Raw genomic sequence first — 17,654 nt, 5'->3', positions numbered from 1 at the left:
AGCTTTTGAGTGGCCATCTAAGATGGATAAATTGGTCCCTTCCCACTTGAAGCAAAGGAGAATGAAGAACACCAAAGACACAAGGGAAATATTAGCCCAAAAGTCAAAAGAGCCACATAAGACTCCATCATCCTGAGACCAGAAGAACTAGACGGTACCTGGCTACCAACAATGACCACCCTGACAGGGAAAACAACAGAGAATCCTTGGCGGAGCAGGAGAAAAGCATGAAGCAGAACTCAAATTCACATAAAAAGACCAGACTTAATGGTCTGAGACGGGAGGAACCCCAAAGCCGTGGTCCCTGGAGGCTCTGTTAACCACTCTTCAGACAAAGATTAGACTGCACTATAAAACATATACTCATGAAGAGTGTGCTTCTTAGTTCAAGAAGATACACAAGACCAAATGGGTGGCTCCCATTCGGAAGCAGAATGAGAAGGCAGGAAGGGATAGGAACTGGTTAAATGGACGTAAGAAACCTGGGGTAGAAAGGGGTAGTGTGCTGTCACATTACAGGGATTGCAGCTAGGGTCACATAACCATATGTGTATAAATTTCTGTATGAGAAATTAACTTGAGCTGTACATTTTCACCTAAAGTACACATATACACACACACACACATACAAAAGCCACCTATATGAGACCTGGGGCTGTGGTGGTGCGGTGGTTAAGTGTTTGGCTGCTAACTGAAAGGTCGGCAGTTCAAATCCACCAGCTGCATCTGGAAACCCTATGAGGCAGTCCTACTCTGTCCTATAGGGTCGCTATAAAATCAGAATCAACTTGACAGCAACGAGTTTGGTTGATTTTGGTTTTATATGAGATCAAATGGTCACCAAATACTTTGAAACAAAGATGAGAATGTAAGGGGACAGGGAAACTAGATTAATAAAAACAGAACAACCAGAATGGAAATAAAGAGAATGTTCACCCACTGTGAAGAATGTAACCAATGTCACTAAACAACTTGTGTAGAAATTGTTGAATGGGAACCTAAACTGCTGTGTAAACCTTCACCAAAACTACAAAAAAAAAAAAAAAAAAAAAGATTACTTACAGGCAAAGATTTCTTAAATATGACACAAAAAGGACTATCCATATAAGAAAAACATTGGTAAATTGGTCTTTACTTAAATTAAGAACTCCTGCCTATCAAAAGACATCATAAAGACAGTGAATAGGCAAGCCACAGTCCAGGAGAAAATATCTGCAATACGTGTATTTGAAAAGGACTGATATTCACAATAAATTAAGAATTCCTACAAAACAGTAAGAAAAAAGACAACTAATATTAAAAAAAAAATAGGCAAAGGCCTTCTACAGGCACTTCAACAAAGATATTGAAATGGGCAATACGTGCTCAATATCATTATTCATCGGGGAAATGTAACTTAAAAACACAAGATACTACTATGTACCCACCAGAAAGGCAAAAATTAAAATGACTGACAATAGCAAGTGTGCAGAAAAGAGTTAATATAGCAAGCCTGAGACTGCTCTATCCTTAAGAAAGGCCTGCTTGCGAGGTTGACCCATGGCTGGCATCTAAAAACTTGATAAAAATGGCTCTCTGTACCTAAACTATGAGTCAGAATTGACTCAATTGCAATGGGTTTGGTTTGGTTTTGGGGTACCTAAACTGTGTGCAAACAATATGGTTTATACTGAATACCTGCTTTCCTTCTGGGAGTCTAAAGTTTTGGTATGTGCCTGACAGAAGGTCCACCACCTGTCTTTCAGTTTGTCATATTATGGTGGCTTCTGCGTTGCTATGATGCTGGAAGCTACACTATCGGTATTTCAAATACCAGTAGGGTCACCTGTGGTGTGCACGTTTCAGCAGAGTCTCCAGACTAAGAAAGGCTAGGAACAAAGACCTGACAATCTATTTCTGAAAATTAGCCAAGGGATAATCTCATGGATATAGAGAATACAGAACATTATTATCTTCAGAGAAAGTTCTATTGATGAACACTGTTCTAGGATGGTGCGAAATTTCTATACCTCGATCTGGGTTGTGGTTACATGGGTGTACACATATGAAAAAATTCACCAATTTGTATACTATTTGCACACATTACTGTATTCATTTATATCTTAAATACATACAAATAAATTTTTAAGTGACTAGGAAAACATATACAATAAATATAACATAGGATTCATTTCTAAAATATGAAGAACTCATATAAATTATTAAGAAAAGGATAGGAACAACGGCAAAAAAACAAAAAAAAAAAAGGTAGGCAATCCACAGGGAACGATGGACAATAAACACATTAAAAGATGCTTAGGTTAATTAAAAATCAGGGATACACTGTAAAACGCTGAGATAGTACTTTTTGTCCATCATACTAGCAAAAAAAGATACGATCGGTAATGTCAATTGCTGATAAGAAATTAAGTAGAATGTAAGTACCTCCTGTGCAGGAGCCTTTCTATCTACCTTGCTACTAAATTTCCAAGGCATAGAACAGTGCTCTGTATATATCAGGCACACAATATCTGTAGAAGGAAAGAAGGGACGAAGTAAAGTTCGAAGGGAATGGGTATTCCCTTACACACCATGGATGGGAGTGTGAAACAGGCGAAGCCTATTTGAAGGGCAATTTGGCAACTTGTATATTGGTATACCTAGCAATTCCATGTCCTGTTATTTGTGTTAGAGAAACACTCATGTGAACACACAACACACAGAAATAGTATCGTAGCACTGTCTGTAACAGCAAAAACTTGCAAATAACATGCATTGTGCATCAAGAGGAGAATGATTAAATAAATTACGGCTCTCCCATACCATGGGATATTATGCAGCAATTAAAAGGGAAATGAAGTTGTTTGATCTGTAAGTAATGACACAGAAAGATCCTGAAGGCATATTAAGTTAAAAATAAGTTGTGCATCAATGCACATTTTAAAAAAAGACATAAATCTACGTATCAATATGCATGTGTGTATGTATATAGATATACATACACACAAATACATTGATGTATAGGAACAGGTATAAGAAAATTAACTGCAAATTGATAAAAGTAGTTACTTCTACAGATGCAAGTTGGAGATGTAGGTGGTAGCTTTAAGTTTTTCTAGACTGAATTTTTCACAATAAAAATGTATTCAGATATTACTTATGCAAAAACAAACCACCAGCCTCTGGTGTTGAGTTGTTGCTATTCTACTTTTTTTTTATTATGCTTTAAGTGAAAAGTTTACAATTCAAGTCAGTTTCTCATACAAAATCTTATATACACATTGTTATGTGACCCTAGTTGCTCTCCCTACCATATACCAGCACACTCCTCTCCACCCTGTATTTCCCGTGTCCATTCAATCAGCTCCTGTCCCTCTCTGCCTTCTCATCTTGCCTCCAGACAGGAGCTGCCCACACAGCTTCATGTGTCTACTTGAGCACACTCCTTACCAATGTCATTTTATGTCTTATAGTCCAGTCTAATCCCTGCCTGAAAAGTTGGCTTTAGGAATGAGTTTTGAGCTAACGGAGAGTCCGGGGACCATAACCTCTGACGTCCCTCCAGGCTCAATCAGACCATTATAAGTCTGGTCTTTTTACTAGAATTTGAGGTCTGCATCCCACTTTTCTCCTGCTCCATCAGGGATTCTCTGTTGTGTTCCCTGTCAGGAGAGTCACTGGCAGTAGCCGGGCACCATCTAGTTCTTCCAGTCTCAGAGTGATGGAGTCTCTGGCTTTTGTGGCCCTTTTTGTCTCCTGGGCTCATATTTTCCTTGTGTCTTTGATGTTCTTCATTCTCCTTTGCTCCAGGTGGGTTGAGACCAACTGATGCATCTTAGATGGCTGCTTGCTAGCTTTTAAGTCCCCAGACGCCACTCACCAAAGTGGGATGCAGAAGCTATTCTACTTAATGGTAGAATTAATTTATCTGGGACAGATAAATTGTGTTTTTGAATAGATAAAAACTTAACCACATAATTAAAGGGTTTTTACTTTTGTTCATTCCCCTCCACATTTTTGGATTTTGTTTTATAACATCTGAGTACTCACCACTCAGTTTATAAAGTAGTAGATCACCTTTTACATGATGTGCTATCTACTTAAACTTCAAAACATTTCTCAGCTTCAGAAATAGCATGTACATCTAAAAGCCCCAATGTTTATTTAGATTTCAAATCTTAAATCTTTGGACACAGACTTTCTAAGGAATTGCCCCCTACCCAAAGCAATCATCTCCTACTAGAATGAAGTTATATAAACAAAATAAAAACTTAAATTTAGAAAGTCATGTCATGGCCTACCTGGGTCACTGGAATGTAGAGAGGCTCTCCGTTATGAAGCAGTGTGAGCTTCCCGTGCTGAAGGAGACGTCCTTCTGGCTTTAAATTTGCCATCTCCTTAGGTCCTCCTTTTTTGCCACTCTCTTGTCCATTTCCCTTAAGTTCTTCAGTATCACTTAGGCATTCAAAAAATTCTTCTTCACTGTCACTCCAGGAATCCCAAGATTTTCCCACCTCTCCCTTTTCCTTATCTGTATCTTTCAGATTATCTGACCCCAACTGGTCTCCCGTTCTTCCAGCATTCCCTGGATATGTGTTAGTCATGTTATCTGAGTTACTGGTCTTCTTCCCCTCATCACGTGCCTTCTTTCTTTGAATACAGCAATTTAACATCTTAAGAAAATAGAAATAACATTTATATCTCAATCAGTTACCATAAAAAAAAAAAAAAAAACTACCCATTCTTTGAAAATTTAATTCTTATTCTCCACCCCTTCTCAGGATTTTGTGAATAACAGTGACTATCGTAACCTATAGCAGCACAATGAGAACAGAGTTTGAGCTATTATATCTAGTATTTAAAATACTCTGATTAAATAAAGATCACATTTATACTGGCATTAAGTAATCTTTACCTGTAGTTTCTGATGCAGTAAACAGCATCTCAGATCTGGGGGTCCACTTGCTAATCTATCAAATAAAGCAGTAGGAAAAGAAATCTTAGTTTTAGTAAAATTGCTTCAGATACGCTTATTTTTCATACTGCCGTAAGTTTCAGCCATACTGATGAGATATTAAAACTAGATTTCTGTAAGTAAGGTAACAAAGTTTCAGAAACCAAAACCCAAACCCATTGCTGTTGAGTTGATTCTGACTCATAGCAACCCTACAGGACAGGGTGGAACTGCCCCACAGGGTTTCCAAGGAGTGGCTGGTGGATTCAAACTGTAGACCTTTTGCTTAGCAGCCGAAGCTCTTAACCACTGCACCACGAGGTCTCCTAAGTTTCAGAAAGGAAGAAACTATAAGACTAAAAGATAGAGTTATATATTCACTTCTGTTTTGTCCTCCTGGTCCAGAAATCACCAACAGCAAGGATAATACATACTTCAAGACATAATGGCAAACTAGTGATAGCTCTCACCTAGAAAAAACCACTGTTAAGAACTGGCTGCATTTCTTGCTAATCTTTTTTCTATACATATATTAGCATAATTTAAAGTACTCTGTATATGTGACACTATACTACAAACATTATGCACATTTTCTATGCTATTGCATGTTTTTGGAAAAAAGTTTCTAATAGCTCCATAATATTCCAGTATAGAAATATATAATTTAACTTTTTTTTTTTCTTATTGTTTCCATCTTTTTTATTCCTAGTATAAATCTGCTGCAGTGAACACCTCTGTACACAAATCATCTCCAAGCTTCTTACCACTATTTTAGGACAGATATTCTAGAAGGGGAGAATTAATGGCTCAAAGGTCATGCATCTGCTAAACAAACAAAAACGCTATTTAAAGAACTGGAAATTGAAATTATTACCCTGGAATCAGAAAGTTGTTTTCCCATCTGAAACGCATTTCAAGAACAAATTCCTGCCAGAGGTGTGCCACTCCTTTCAACCCTCCATGGTAGAAATTGATCATACAAAGACACAAAGCCAATTTGTATGTTAAACTGTCAGATGGTGCAGATTTGAACTGATTGTAGAGATTCTAAATTGAACAAAAAAGAAACAATAAAAAACTTGTTGATAGCCTATTGACATGTACAATCAATAAGTTGTATAGGGAGAGAGTTGACTACTAAAATTAACTTATCCTATCCAAGCTAGCTTTTATGAAATATATACTACACTGCTATCTAAATTGTTCCTAGGCAGTGCCATGTTTTCAAGATTCCTACTAGGGTTAAAAAATTGTACTTTAGTAGTTAAGTGAAGCTAAAGTTATAGCTTTCAATTTTGTCCTGTGAAATCTTTAAGATGTATTCCAAATTTCACATGTTGTTTTAAAAATCTCTTTTAATTACAAAAGGAATACAAGCTTGCTGTAAAACAAACAACCCCCCTCCCTAAACCAAAACAAAATCAGACCTTTACAAACTAAAAATATAAAAGCCTTTGCTTTTCCCCTCACTCAGTGAAACCTACTACCAACAATAACTACTGTAAATAGCTTGGGGTATCTCTACATGTTAAACTCTCATATCTCCATTTATATAAAATCTGGATAAGAGAACACGACAACTTCACATTTTAATTCATTATAGGGTTTTCCACTCACTTTCTAGTTTTGACATATAAAGAGGAATCACTGTCGCAAAACATCAATTTGATAATTTCACAAAACTCTAAAATGAGGGAAATCCTACAATTCTGTTTCCAAAAAAATTCTTGCTAACCAAAATAGCTATGCCAGTGTTATATAATAGGTCATTACTTGCGTAGAGGCCATGAAATCCACTCAGCTTTCTTAAGATACTCATGCTACCAAGTCAGAACTATTACAAGCTCCTAGAAATTCAATGCATTTTATGTAATTTAATACTGAAACTAAATCAACTTACATATTCTTCACTCTCTGATGGAGGATTATTGGTGTCTGTAGAAGTGGCTGCATCTAGTGGTTTCTCAGATGCAGCATCAGGAAATAAGAACTTAGGGGTAGAAAAAAAATTCATGTTTTAGACCAAATTTCCTATTTTGTTGATGTTTACAAGTCATATAGACATTATCTGACTTTTTACTGGTTTCACTGTTAAAAACAATGGAAACGTTCCTATTGTATTGGGTAGCTGGTTCTATACGATCTCAAATGTTTTCCATTTTCCTTCAGAAAATACACAGGGCTTCAATAACTAACCAATTTTAAATATCAGATTTTTCTTAAAAGAAAAGTAACCACCTGATACTGTGGTTGAACAGAATGCAAAATGAAACCTCTCTTCATGTTCACCCAAGGCCAGGAAAATTTCTTTAAAGTATTAATAGTATTAAAAAGCCAAAAAAATTTTTTCAATACCTATATACTCATGAGGCTCTGTGGAATTATAACATATGTGAAAGGCACAATATTCAAGACCCATAACTATATTTTATCAGATACTCCTTGAAAGTAGGAAGCAGTCTAAACCTATATGACCAGTGTACCTTTTCTATATGGATTCTGTATATACATGTTAATATATGTGTGTGTTGGGGTGGGGGTGGGGGGGTAGAGGGTTCTAATGACTTCTTGTCACTCTGCTCCCTTATTGTATACTTTGTATAATTTTTCAGTCATTCTAAGTAACTCAAAGTTTTAAATTGGTGCTATTATAGAAGCTTATGATGGCCATGGACCTGGGGAAAAATTCAGTATACATGATAACTGAATTATATAATTTGAATAAAATCTCTACGGATGCATTTTTACGAAAGAATCTTCTCTAATTTATTTTCAGTCCTTTTATCGCTCTTTCTCATAACTGTTTTCCAGTACTGCTAGCTAATAATTCCTTTTATTATGTATACTTTGCCACACATTATAAAACTTGCTCAAGAGATTTTTAAAACTTGAGAGGAACTACTGTATGTCAAGCCCCGGTACTAGGCACACTTATAAACATCTTATTCTCATACCACTGTGTGAGCTAACGTGTACGCACACACACCTTAGACATGTAGAAACTGAAAATACGGCTAGGAATCTTGTTCAGATAAATGGCAGGAATAAGATTAATATCAAGTTTCCAAGTCCAGCATTCTTTTCATCACAATACTTTTTAGTGTTTTCTCCAGGATTGTCTTAATGCACAAATTGCCAGATGTGTATGATCTTAACTACAATTATATTAAGAATAGTTATCGTTTACCAAAGGCCTGTTATATGCCAGGCTGTAACAGGAGTTCCTTTAACCCTCACAAAAATCTCATAACGTTTTATTAGATTTGCTCGTTTTACAGACGAGCAAAATGAAGTTAAATGACTCATTCAAAGTCATGCAGTAAGTCAAGATTAAACCCCAGTGTGTGTGGCTCCAAGGCTGGGCCCATTCCACCATGCTATACCCAGCTGCCACCCTAGACCTGTACCTCTATCCTCACTACAAAGCTTTCTCTATACTGTTGTCAAAGGAAGCTTTCAAAAAATACAATTCTAATCATGTCAACCTTCTGTTTAAAATATTAAACTGCATGATAAAATCCAGTGCTTACCTCTCCAGCCTCATCTCTGGACACTCCCTGGGAAGCACCCTACAACATACCAAACTGCTCAACATGCCCTCTCAGGCCTCTGCTATCCTTCTGCTTCTAACGCCTTCTTCTCTTCATGATTCGGCTCAAGTGTGCTCTTTATGAAGCCTCGCTGCCCAGACAGAGAGAGCTGCATCTCACAGCCCCTCTGCCAGACGTCTCACAGGCAACATCGTATTGTACTGGTTTACTTTCCTTCTTCCCACTACATTGGGAACTGAGTGTGGAGACTCTTATTTGCTCATTTTGTATTCCCAATTCAGTGCCTACCACATAAAAGGGATTTAATATGTAATGAATAAACGATTATACATACAGACATTAAAAAACACTACATTTACTTACCAAGAGAATGGTATTCAGGACATCATTATTCAGTGGTGACTCTTCTCCGCCTCTGTGTTTTTGTATTTTCTTTTTCGCAGTATGCACCATATTTGAAACTGATAATTTATGAATTGGAACAGGTGCTGGCTCTGTCAACTTTGACAAAGCATGAGTTATATCAGTAATCTCTATAAAAAGAATAGAAATGAATATGAATTATATCAGCTACATTAGCAGGTTAAAGTCATGAGTAAATTGATGATTATATAGAATATTTTAGTCACTCTAGTGTTACAAGGTCTCAGAATTATAAAATTTTAATACATGTATTCAGCTTTATATGCAAGTATGACTGACCAATGTTTCATACAAATTATTTCTCCCTAGGGGACTTCAAAGATATACCTCTAAACTCTGCTTTTTAAAACACTCTACAGTCTTAGTGGAAAGAATTTACTAAATATACTAATGTCTTAACAAGCTCAGGGTGTACCCTGGAGAGAAATGGTAGTTGTTTAGTCCATCAAAACTTGCTTCTCCAACTTAATTTAAAACGAGAAAATAGATGAAAAGTTGCTGGAAAATGTGCCAAAGAAAAAGGATGAGACATTTGAAAATGACTTAAAAAAAAAGGTAGGTCACCTCTCCCTTCTTCCTCAAATGTGGATCGTCCAAGAATCTCATCAGTTGACTCCTTTCGACGGCAAATTTTAAAAAATTCACTGACAAAATCACCTACATAGGAAAAAAGTTACATATTTTTCACACCTAACTTCAAAGAAATCAATCCTATAAATTACACATCTTTTCAAAAACACTATTAATTAAGATATGGTAGAAAAAGAAACCATGTAGTTTTTCCACCTGAGAAGCCAGAAATTAATCCTATTTTAAAGGCAGCCTTGTTCTGTCTTCCTTTTTCTCCATGTCCCAAGATATTAAAAACAACAACAGCAAAAACCCTTATAATTCCTTCCAGAATGTACCTAGTATATTAAGCACTCACTGTATGCCTCAATGAGACAAGTACTATCTATTGTCATGAAGATCCATAAGTAACAAGAACATTACTGTATGTATATAGTATGCTTCTTTCTCCAAGCACCACCATACTGTAACTCTGAATCCATTACAAAATAAAAATAAAAAGGAAGCATTAAGGTATGTTTCTACAGGACTCAGAAATCATACAGGCTGAAGGTATTTCAGCTTCAGTGGCCTATTAATGATACGCTCTGTGTCACTATTATAAGGGGAAAAGGATTCAGTATCTTCTAACAAGCTGCAATAAGGTCTGTTTACACAAAAAATTTTTGCTTAATAAGAATCACTGGTACTAAAATTATTATACAATACAAATTACTAAGTACATTTAAGTTTCAGAATTCACCAACTAGTTCAGAATAAACCTAGAGCATTTTTCTAGAAAAGTAGGAAAGTCCTATATTCTAGTCAAAGAGCCAAGGTGAGATCATAAAACAGTAACTTAAAATGAGAATACTTTTAATCCTAAAACACTTTGCAATTATCACAGAAATCAGTGGATGAGGAACAATAAGGATTTAGGAAAAGAAATTTAGTAAGTAATTTAATGACTGAATGGCTAAAACAACAGAAATAATTTACTGAGATAGGACACTGTGTAAAGTGTGATACACACATACATACATACAGGTACATAATCTCATTTGATCTGCCAAACAACCCTATGAAGTATCTACTATTATTATTTCTATTTTACTGGTGAAGACACTGAGGCTTGAAAAGATCAACTGCCCAAACCAGTGGATTTAGGCTTTGAACTGAGATCTGTCCAACTTTAAAGCTCTTGATACTGACCCTATCCTATCTCCCATAAACTCCAGACAAAGTCACCAAGGGTAGGAAGTTTACTTTATCCATCACTGTGTTCACTATTGTAATACACTTAAGCACAAATGGCAAGTGCTAATTAGCATGTGATGAATAGCATATGATGAATGGTAAAGAGCCCCCCAAAAATGATGCTTTAGAAAAATACATTGTTACTATCATCAATATTTAGTAATGCCATCCACTGAATGGTGATGTATGTGACATGGAGACAAGGTGATACAGATAAACACAGGAAATGGAGAAAATGTTTTCATGTGTACTAAATATGAGGGAGAAAAAGAAAGGCACACTGAGATAAATTTAGTAGATTTCATGAAAGAAATACACCAATAAAAATGGGAAGGGAAAGACAATTCCAGACATGGGGAAGAATAATACGCTCTGACTTGATCAGCATAACAGTTCATAAAGAAAATGTTCTACATCCTACTTTGGTGAGTAGCGTCTGGAGTCTTAACAGCTTGAGCATGGCCATCTAAGGTACTCCACTGGTCTCACTCCATCTGGAGCAAGACAGAATGAAGAAAACCAAAGACACATGGGAAAGACTAGTCCAAAGGACTAATGGACCATGACTACCACAGCCTCCACCAGACTGAGTCCAGCACAATTAGATGGTGCCCAGCTACCACCAAAACTGCTCTGACAAGGATCACAATATAGGGTCCAGGACAGAGCTGAAGAAAAATGTAAAACAAAATTCTAACTCACAAAAAAAAAAAAAAAAGACCAGACCTACTGGTCTGAAGGAGACTGGAGAAACCCTGAGAGTCTGGCCCTTGGCTCTCTTTTAACTCAGTAATGAAGTCACTCCTGAGGTTCGCCCTTCAGCCAAATATTAGACAGGCCCATTAAACAAAACGAGAATAACTGGGCACACCAGTCCAGGAGCAAGGACAAGTAGGCAGGAGGGGACAGGAAAGCTGGTAATGGGGAGAGAACCCAAGGTCGAGAAGGGGAGACTGTTGACATGTTGTGGGATTGGCAACCAATGTCACGAAACAATATGAGTATTAATTTTTTAATGAGAAACTAATTTGCTCTGTAAACTTCATCTAAAATACAATTAAAAAAAAATACTACTACTATCTGAATAGCAACTGATGTTTTTCAAAGTCTTTCCATTTATGTTATTTCACTTCATTCTTCAAATAATCCCGTGAGGTGTACAAGATTATTTATACTCCTTTCCCCTACATCAGTAAACAGGCCTGCAGAAACAATACAACTCTACAGAGAAGCTAATCCAGACTGGCAAAATCAGTGTTCTTCCCATCGTGTTCCACAGGGCCAGAGGAACAAGAAAAGGCAAAGAAGGTTCCACTAGCTGGAATGGACAGTGCAGACTATGCCACAGGAAGAAGGAAAGGGAACAACATAAAAATATCAGACAAATAAAACTCAGTGAGAAAATATTAAGAGAATTCTAAGGTGTAGATTGGTTAAAACTAAAAGAGAGTTTGAAGTTGAAATCCTGCTAGTGCTGTTCAAGAGTAACTAGAAGAACAATTCACTGCTGTTGGCAATGACTTAAAAAACAACAACAATTTTCACCAAGGAGGACACCAGTGTAAAAAACAATTTTGGATATGGGCAACAGAGCATAAAGCACACATTCAGTATTCCTTATTTGGAAGATGAGCAGATAAGCGAAATTTCAGGAAAGGAATATATCTTACCCAGCAAACACTGAGGATTATCAGCTTTTCGAACTCTAACAGACCAATGGGGAGCTTGAATAGGATCCAAATCACTAAAATGTAAAATGATAAAAATTCTAATCATGACGATTTGCAAATCTGTGGACTTACCAAACTAGAGTCTAATGAAAAAATTTCATAAAAGGACAAGAGGACCATTTTGCCTCTCTTAAACTTACTGTTTTCCAGGTATTTAAGGCCATTTTGATAAGTTTTAAAAAAAACTTTAAGAAATTGTATTTCTTACATGAAAAAAGCATAAAAGTAAAAACAAAATGATCAAAAAGTACACGCAAGAAGAAGTAATGTACACTGATAACCTAATGAGAGAATTAAGGAGCCCTGGTGGCTCGATGGTTAAGCACTCAGCTGGCTAACTGAAAGGTTGGTGGTTTGAACCCACCAGCCACTTCACAGGAGAAAAGACCTGGCAATCCGCTATTGTAAAGACTGTCGTTGTTCTTAGGTGCCATCAAGTCGATTCCTGACCCTACAGAACAGGGTAGAACTGCCCCATAGAGTTTCTAAGGACCAGTTGGTGGATTTGAACTGCCAACCTTTTGGTTAGTAGCCGAGCTCTTAACCAATAAACCACCAGGGCTCCTTTTAAAGTTTACAGCCTAGGAAACCCTATGAGGCAGTTCTACTCTGTCAATAGCATCACTATGAGTCGGAATCAACACCATAGCACGCAACAACGAGAGAATTATATTTTAAGAAAAAGAAATGAGAAATAGCAATTATGTTTAATTATCTTAAACAACTTATTTTTTATATATCACTATCAATAAAAAAAAAGGCTGCAAAATTTTACACAAGATCAAAATGCCCTATTTTACCAGTTAAATAGATTATGATGTATACACTTAACCTAACTATGTGCAGCCATTTTAAAAATGACAACAGAGACCTAAATTTATGGGCACAAAAGATGTAAAATGATATATTAACTGGCTATTTTTTATAGGCAGTCTTTGCTTTCTTCTACATACCTGTACGAATTCTCTAATTAAGCACACTCACGTTACTTTATTATCAATACCACAAATTTATTCTAACTATGAAATAAAGTGTGCTCTATTTCTCATTGTTCTGCATCAAACATCAGAAGTAATAACGTAAATTGCCTTCCTCTTTCCCCATATTCTTCCTACACAATTCTTGCTATAATTTCCAAGTTGTTTGCACCGCACAGGAGTATATGACGTGGATGTTTTATTATTTGCAACATTAAATGACCAAGTATCACTCTAGTACATTTTGATGACCATCATCTCTTCACGAACACTTCATGAAATGCTTCTGACCAGCTAAGAGGAGCTCAACGGAATTATGCACTGAACTCCAAACTGCTTAGAGGTACCTTCTTTCCTAAAGCCAACTAAGACTCGGATTGTTCATATCTCTGACTAATGATTCACCCCCAAAGTAAGCATCCTAAAATACATCTCTAATACATATTAATCTGTCTAGAAAGTGACCTTTAAAAATAAAAAAATCAATCTTTTCAGAAACTGATGTAAAAAAAGAAACTCCTAACAACTCGGCAGTTTACTTAACCAACTTTTTGGATCTTAATATATTACGCTTAACGTACTTACGAATAAACATCGTTATCCACAATTATCCCTTCAGTCAGGTGAGGCCACGTCGTTGCTAAATGAAGTTCACTAAGACACACAAAACATAAAACACATCCAAAAGCTTTAAAACTGCATATATCTTCTGACCAATAGTCACTTCTATAAGGAACAACCGATAAATGGTAATATCCACTTTTTATGTATTATTTTAAAACCTCTTATTTCTTAAATTACGGAGAAAAACACAGATGAACAGATTATTAGGTATAGGTCTCTACTTCCAGTACTATATTCATTCCAGCAGCCTATAAAGTATGACAAAGTATAGTAAAGACAATTATGAATGCAAATTTAAAGTAAAATGATCTCATAATTGAAGTAACAGAATGAAATTCTCACCTAATAGGATCTTCACAGGCACCAAATGGTAACTTGCCAAATTCCAGGCCTCCAACTTCTCCTCCTACAAGAGCATCTATATCTAAACAAAAGAAATATTTTTCCATTATTTGGCAGAAAATAGAGAAGTAAGAATCTAATCTATTAAGGTTAAGCCCTTTGGGAGATAACAGCTTTAAAAATGCCTAAAATAAGGGCACACATCAGGTCCTAAAGACCTCCTCTGAGAATAAAAGGGACACACTTTTCCCCTATTTGGCCAGTGTTTCATTCAAACTATGCATTCTATATTTTAACCGTCTGGAATACTCCTTAAGCATTACTCAAGACAGAATATTATTCCTGTAACTTTTATTTGCATTTAAAAAAAATGTGATTAATACCATCTAAATTAAGATTACTCAAGTATTAAAAATTTAATCTCCAACCTATGTATGTCAGTTTTGCTGTCAACAATTTATAAACAGCAAATTAGCAAATTTCTCATCATTAAAAAAATTATATTTTTGGTTGAGATACATGGAAATATTTAAAGTTCAGACAAGAATCTCCTCCATTATGAATGGTGTCTGAGATGAAACGAGCATTTAGAGGGTAATTCACCTCAGTTATGTCCCTCCTGAAGAAGTAATAAACACTTCAAAAAGACATCAAGAGGGTTTATTTCTCTTTGAAATAATACAGATGGTTGCTTGTAATTATTCATACTACACTGGAAATTCCTAATATTAAGTCTATTGCTGAGTTATAAACACTCCCCAGATCTGATATCATTTTTGACAATTATTTACACCCTAACTAAATTATTAAAGTCAGTCATTTAATACGGCTCAATTATTTGATTCAGTAAATTTTCTCAAGCCAATTAATTCCATTTTGCAAGTACAGAATGCTTACAATAATAAAGATCACAATGACTAGCTTTATTACTAGATGTGAATTTTTTAAGAGCTCCTAAATTTATAATAAGCACATTTTAGTACATTAGAAAGCAGTAATTCTAACCAGAATATAACTAAAGGAAGGTTTTAACTGAATTAAAAGCTGAGAAGCAACTTTATAGAATGAAAAGAACAATAGGATTTGTAGTCTGACTGACTGGTGTCTGAGTTCCAACTTTATATCACTTGGTTGCCATGTTACTTTGGGCCAATTACTTACGTTCTCTATAAAAGAAAGATAACATCTGTCACATAAGTACATGAGAATGAAGTGAAATAGTACATAAAAATGTCCAGCACAGTGTCTGGCCCATATTACATGTTCAGGGCCTTCCCCTTAATAAGAGTTTATATGGCCCTGAATCTACTAGGCGAGAAGGTTAATATTTTTATCCCTATTTTTAAAAAACTGGCAATAGAACATTAACAAAGACTTTACTGGCAATCAGAATTACAACGGTGATTCTGGCTCTTAGGCTTCTTAGGTCAACAGACCATAACACCTTGAGAAATCTTTAAAATTGCTCAGTAATAAATTAGCTTTGAAAAAAAGTAAAAAAAAAAAAAATTGAAACTTCTAACTTGAAGAGGACTACAAATTGTCTAAACAGTGCAGTTGTGTAGGAATTAAAACTACCAAAGCAGATATTGAAGCCTTTCTTCTAATATAAATCTCAGCTTAGCTTTGTTTCCCTCTGCTGTAGTTTATATGCAGTCCTTTTACTGTCCATTAGAGTTTCAATTATTCAGTGGGACATAAAATGAAACAACAGTACTGTAAACTGCTAAAAGCTAAGGATGTACTACATTAATTTTACCATTATCCCAAGCCTAATGATTTATTATTTTCAATCTTATAAATAACCAACTACTTGAAAGAAAAATAAACAATAAAGTTTATGTGTCTTTGGGGAAGTTAAGACTAAAAAATGTTTACAGGTTAGTAAAATCGTTCTAATTATTTACAAGTTTGCATTGTATTTTTTTAACAGATACGCTTGAATATGATTATAATTATATGTGAGAGAAATACCCAAGAACCAAAACCTCACTTAACCTAGAAAAACCTAGTGCCGTCGAGTCGATTCCGATTCATAGCAACCCTATAGGACAAAGTAGAACTGTCCCATACAGTTTCCAAGGAGCGCCTGGCGGATTTGAACTGCCGACCCTTTGGTTCGCGGCCGTAGCACTTAACCACTACCCCACCAGGGTTTCCAAACCTCACTTAGTTAGGCTAGATATATATATCTATATATAGATATAATTTTTTATATATATATATCTGTAAGACTGAGCTTCTCTAGAACTTAGGTAATGTTTGTATCTCTAGAACAACCTGGCTAACTACAGGCTAACAATTAATGATTGCTGAATGAATCAAGGTATCACTGACTAGCCAGGCAAACTGATTTTGATTACATTTTTATACAATGCAAATTAAAGTAAAATATTCTACAGCCCTACCCACAATGGGTGCATATTCTATATCCACATGCTTTTTTTTTCCTTTTCTGCTTATTTACCCCTCTTCTTCAAACTGTATTCTCTATTAAGCTCTCTGTATGTTTGCTCTCACTTATGAGGGTGGCTTCTCTTATTATGTCCTAATATCAGACAATTTAATCATTCACTACAGACTAATTTAAAGCACATGATGTTCCACAGCAGGGGGTGCGTTATACATAATATTAGCTTTCAAAGACACACTGCCAAATACAGAGTACTACCGTCTCTAGAACAAGCTACATAGCTTTTTATTAAGAGAAAAAAGAAATGATAAAGGTAATGAAATCATCAATATTATATCTAAAATGAATTATAAATATTTCTAACTTAAAACACTTGATACAAGCTGTTAAGCAATTTTAGTTTCTGAATATATTTTCTTTTCTATTTATACTCAATAAACTAAATAAAGCTCTAAATTATCTCACCCGGAGGTTGCTGAGGCCAAAAATACTGCTGCCAATCCTGAAGTACATAGGTCAATCGGATAGCAATACTAACTGGCGGCAACGGAGTCAAAGGGCATCCCTAGGAAATAAACATAAAGATAATACCATATAAATGCCGGTACTCTTGTTCTATGTAAATTCAACAGCAAAATTTCAAACTTACAGAATGGATAAAATACTACCTTTATGAAACCTGGGTTTTCATATTATGGTGTTAGACAATACCAGGCACTGGTAAGTGTGATATTCTAGCCACTAAAAAGGAAAAACAAGCCACTGAGGTCAGTAAAGTTAAACGTGCAGGATTTCAGGAATCATTTTTATGGGAGAAATTCTTACAGCCCCAAAGCTCAAGAGGTGAATCATGGA

General features: G+C 35.7%; 1 protein-coding gene across 1 annotated transcript in view; it reads right to left on the bottom strand.

Annotated features, from left to right (window-relative positions):
• Positions 1-17,654, bottom strand: part of RAB3GAP1 (RAB3 GTPase activating protein catalytic subunit 1) — a 110,740-nt gene that overhangs the window by 23,348 nt on the left and 69,738 nt on the right. The window contains exons 8-17 of the mRNA XM_049889229.1: positions 17,265-17,364; positions 14,387-14,468; positions 14,006-14,074; positions 12,384-12,457; positions 9,472-9,564; positions 8,848-9,017; positions 6,834-6,923; positions 5,808-5,980; positions 4,895-4,949; positions 4,281-4,652 (exon numbers count right to left, since the gene is read on the bottom strand). Coding sequence (XP_049745186.1) covers positions 4,281-4,652; positions 4,895-4,949; positions 5,808-5,980; positions 6,834-6,923; positions 8,848-9,017; positions 9,472-9,564; positions 12,384-12,457; positions 14,006-14,074; positions 14,387-14,468; positions 17,265-17,364 — 1,278 coding nt within the window. The remainder of the gene's footprint in view (positions 1-4,280; positions 4,653-4,894; positions 4,950-5,807; positions 5,981-6,833; positions 6,924-8,847; positions 9,018-9,471; positions 9,565-12,383; positions 12,458-14,005; positions 14,075-14,386; positions 14,469-17,264; positions 17,365-17,654) is intronic.

The sequence above is a fragment of the Elephas maximus genome, chromosome 6 (genome assembly GCF_024166365.1).
Source record: "Elephas maximus indicus isolate mEleMax1 chromosome 6, mEleMax1 primary haplotype, whole genome shotgun sequence".
In the NCBI taxonomy this organism is placed as follows: domain Eukaryota; kingdom Metazoa; phylum Chordata; class Mammalia; order Proboscidea; family Elephantidae; genus Elephas; species Elephas maximus.
The sequence above is the reverse complement of the archived record's forward strand: the minus strand, read 5'-3'. Positions and strand labels throughout refer to the sequence as shown.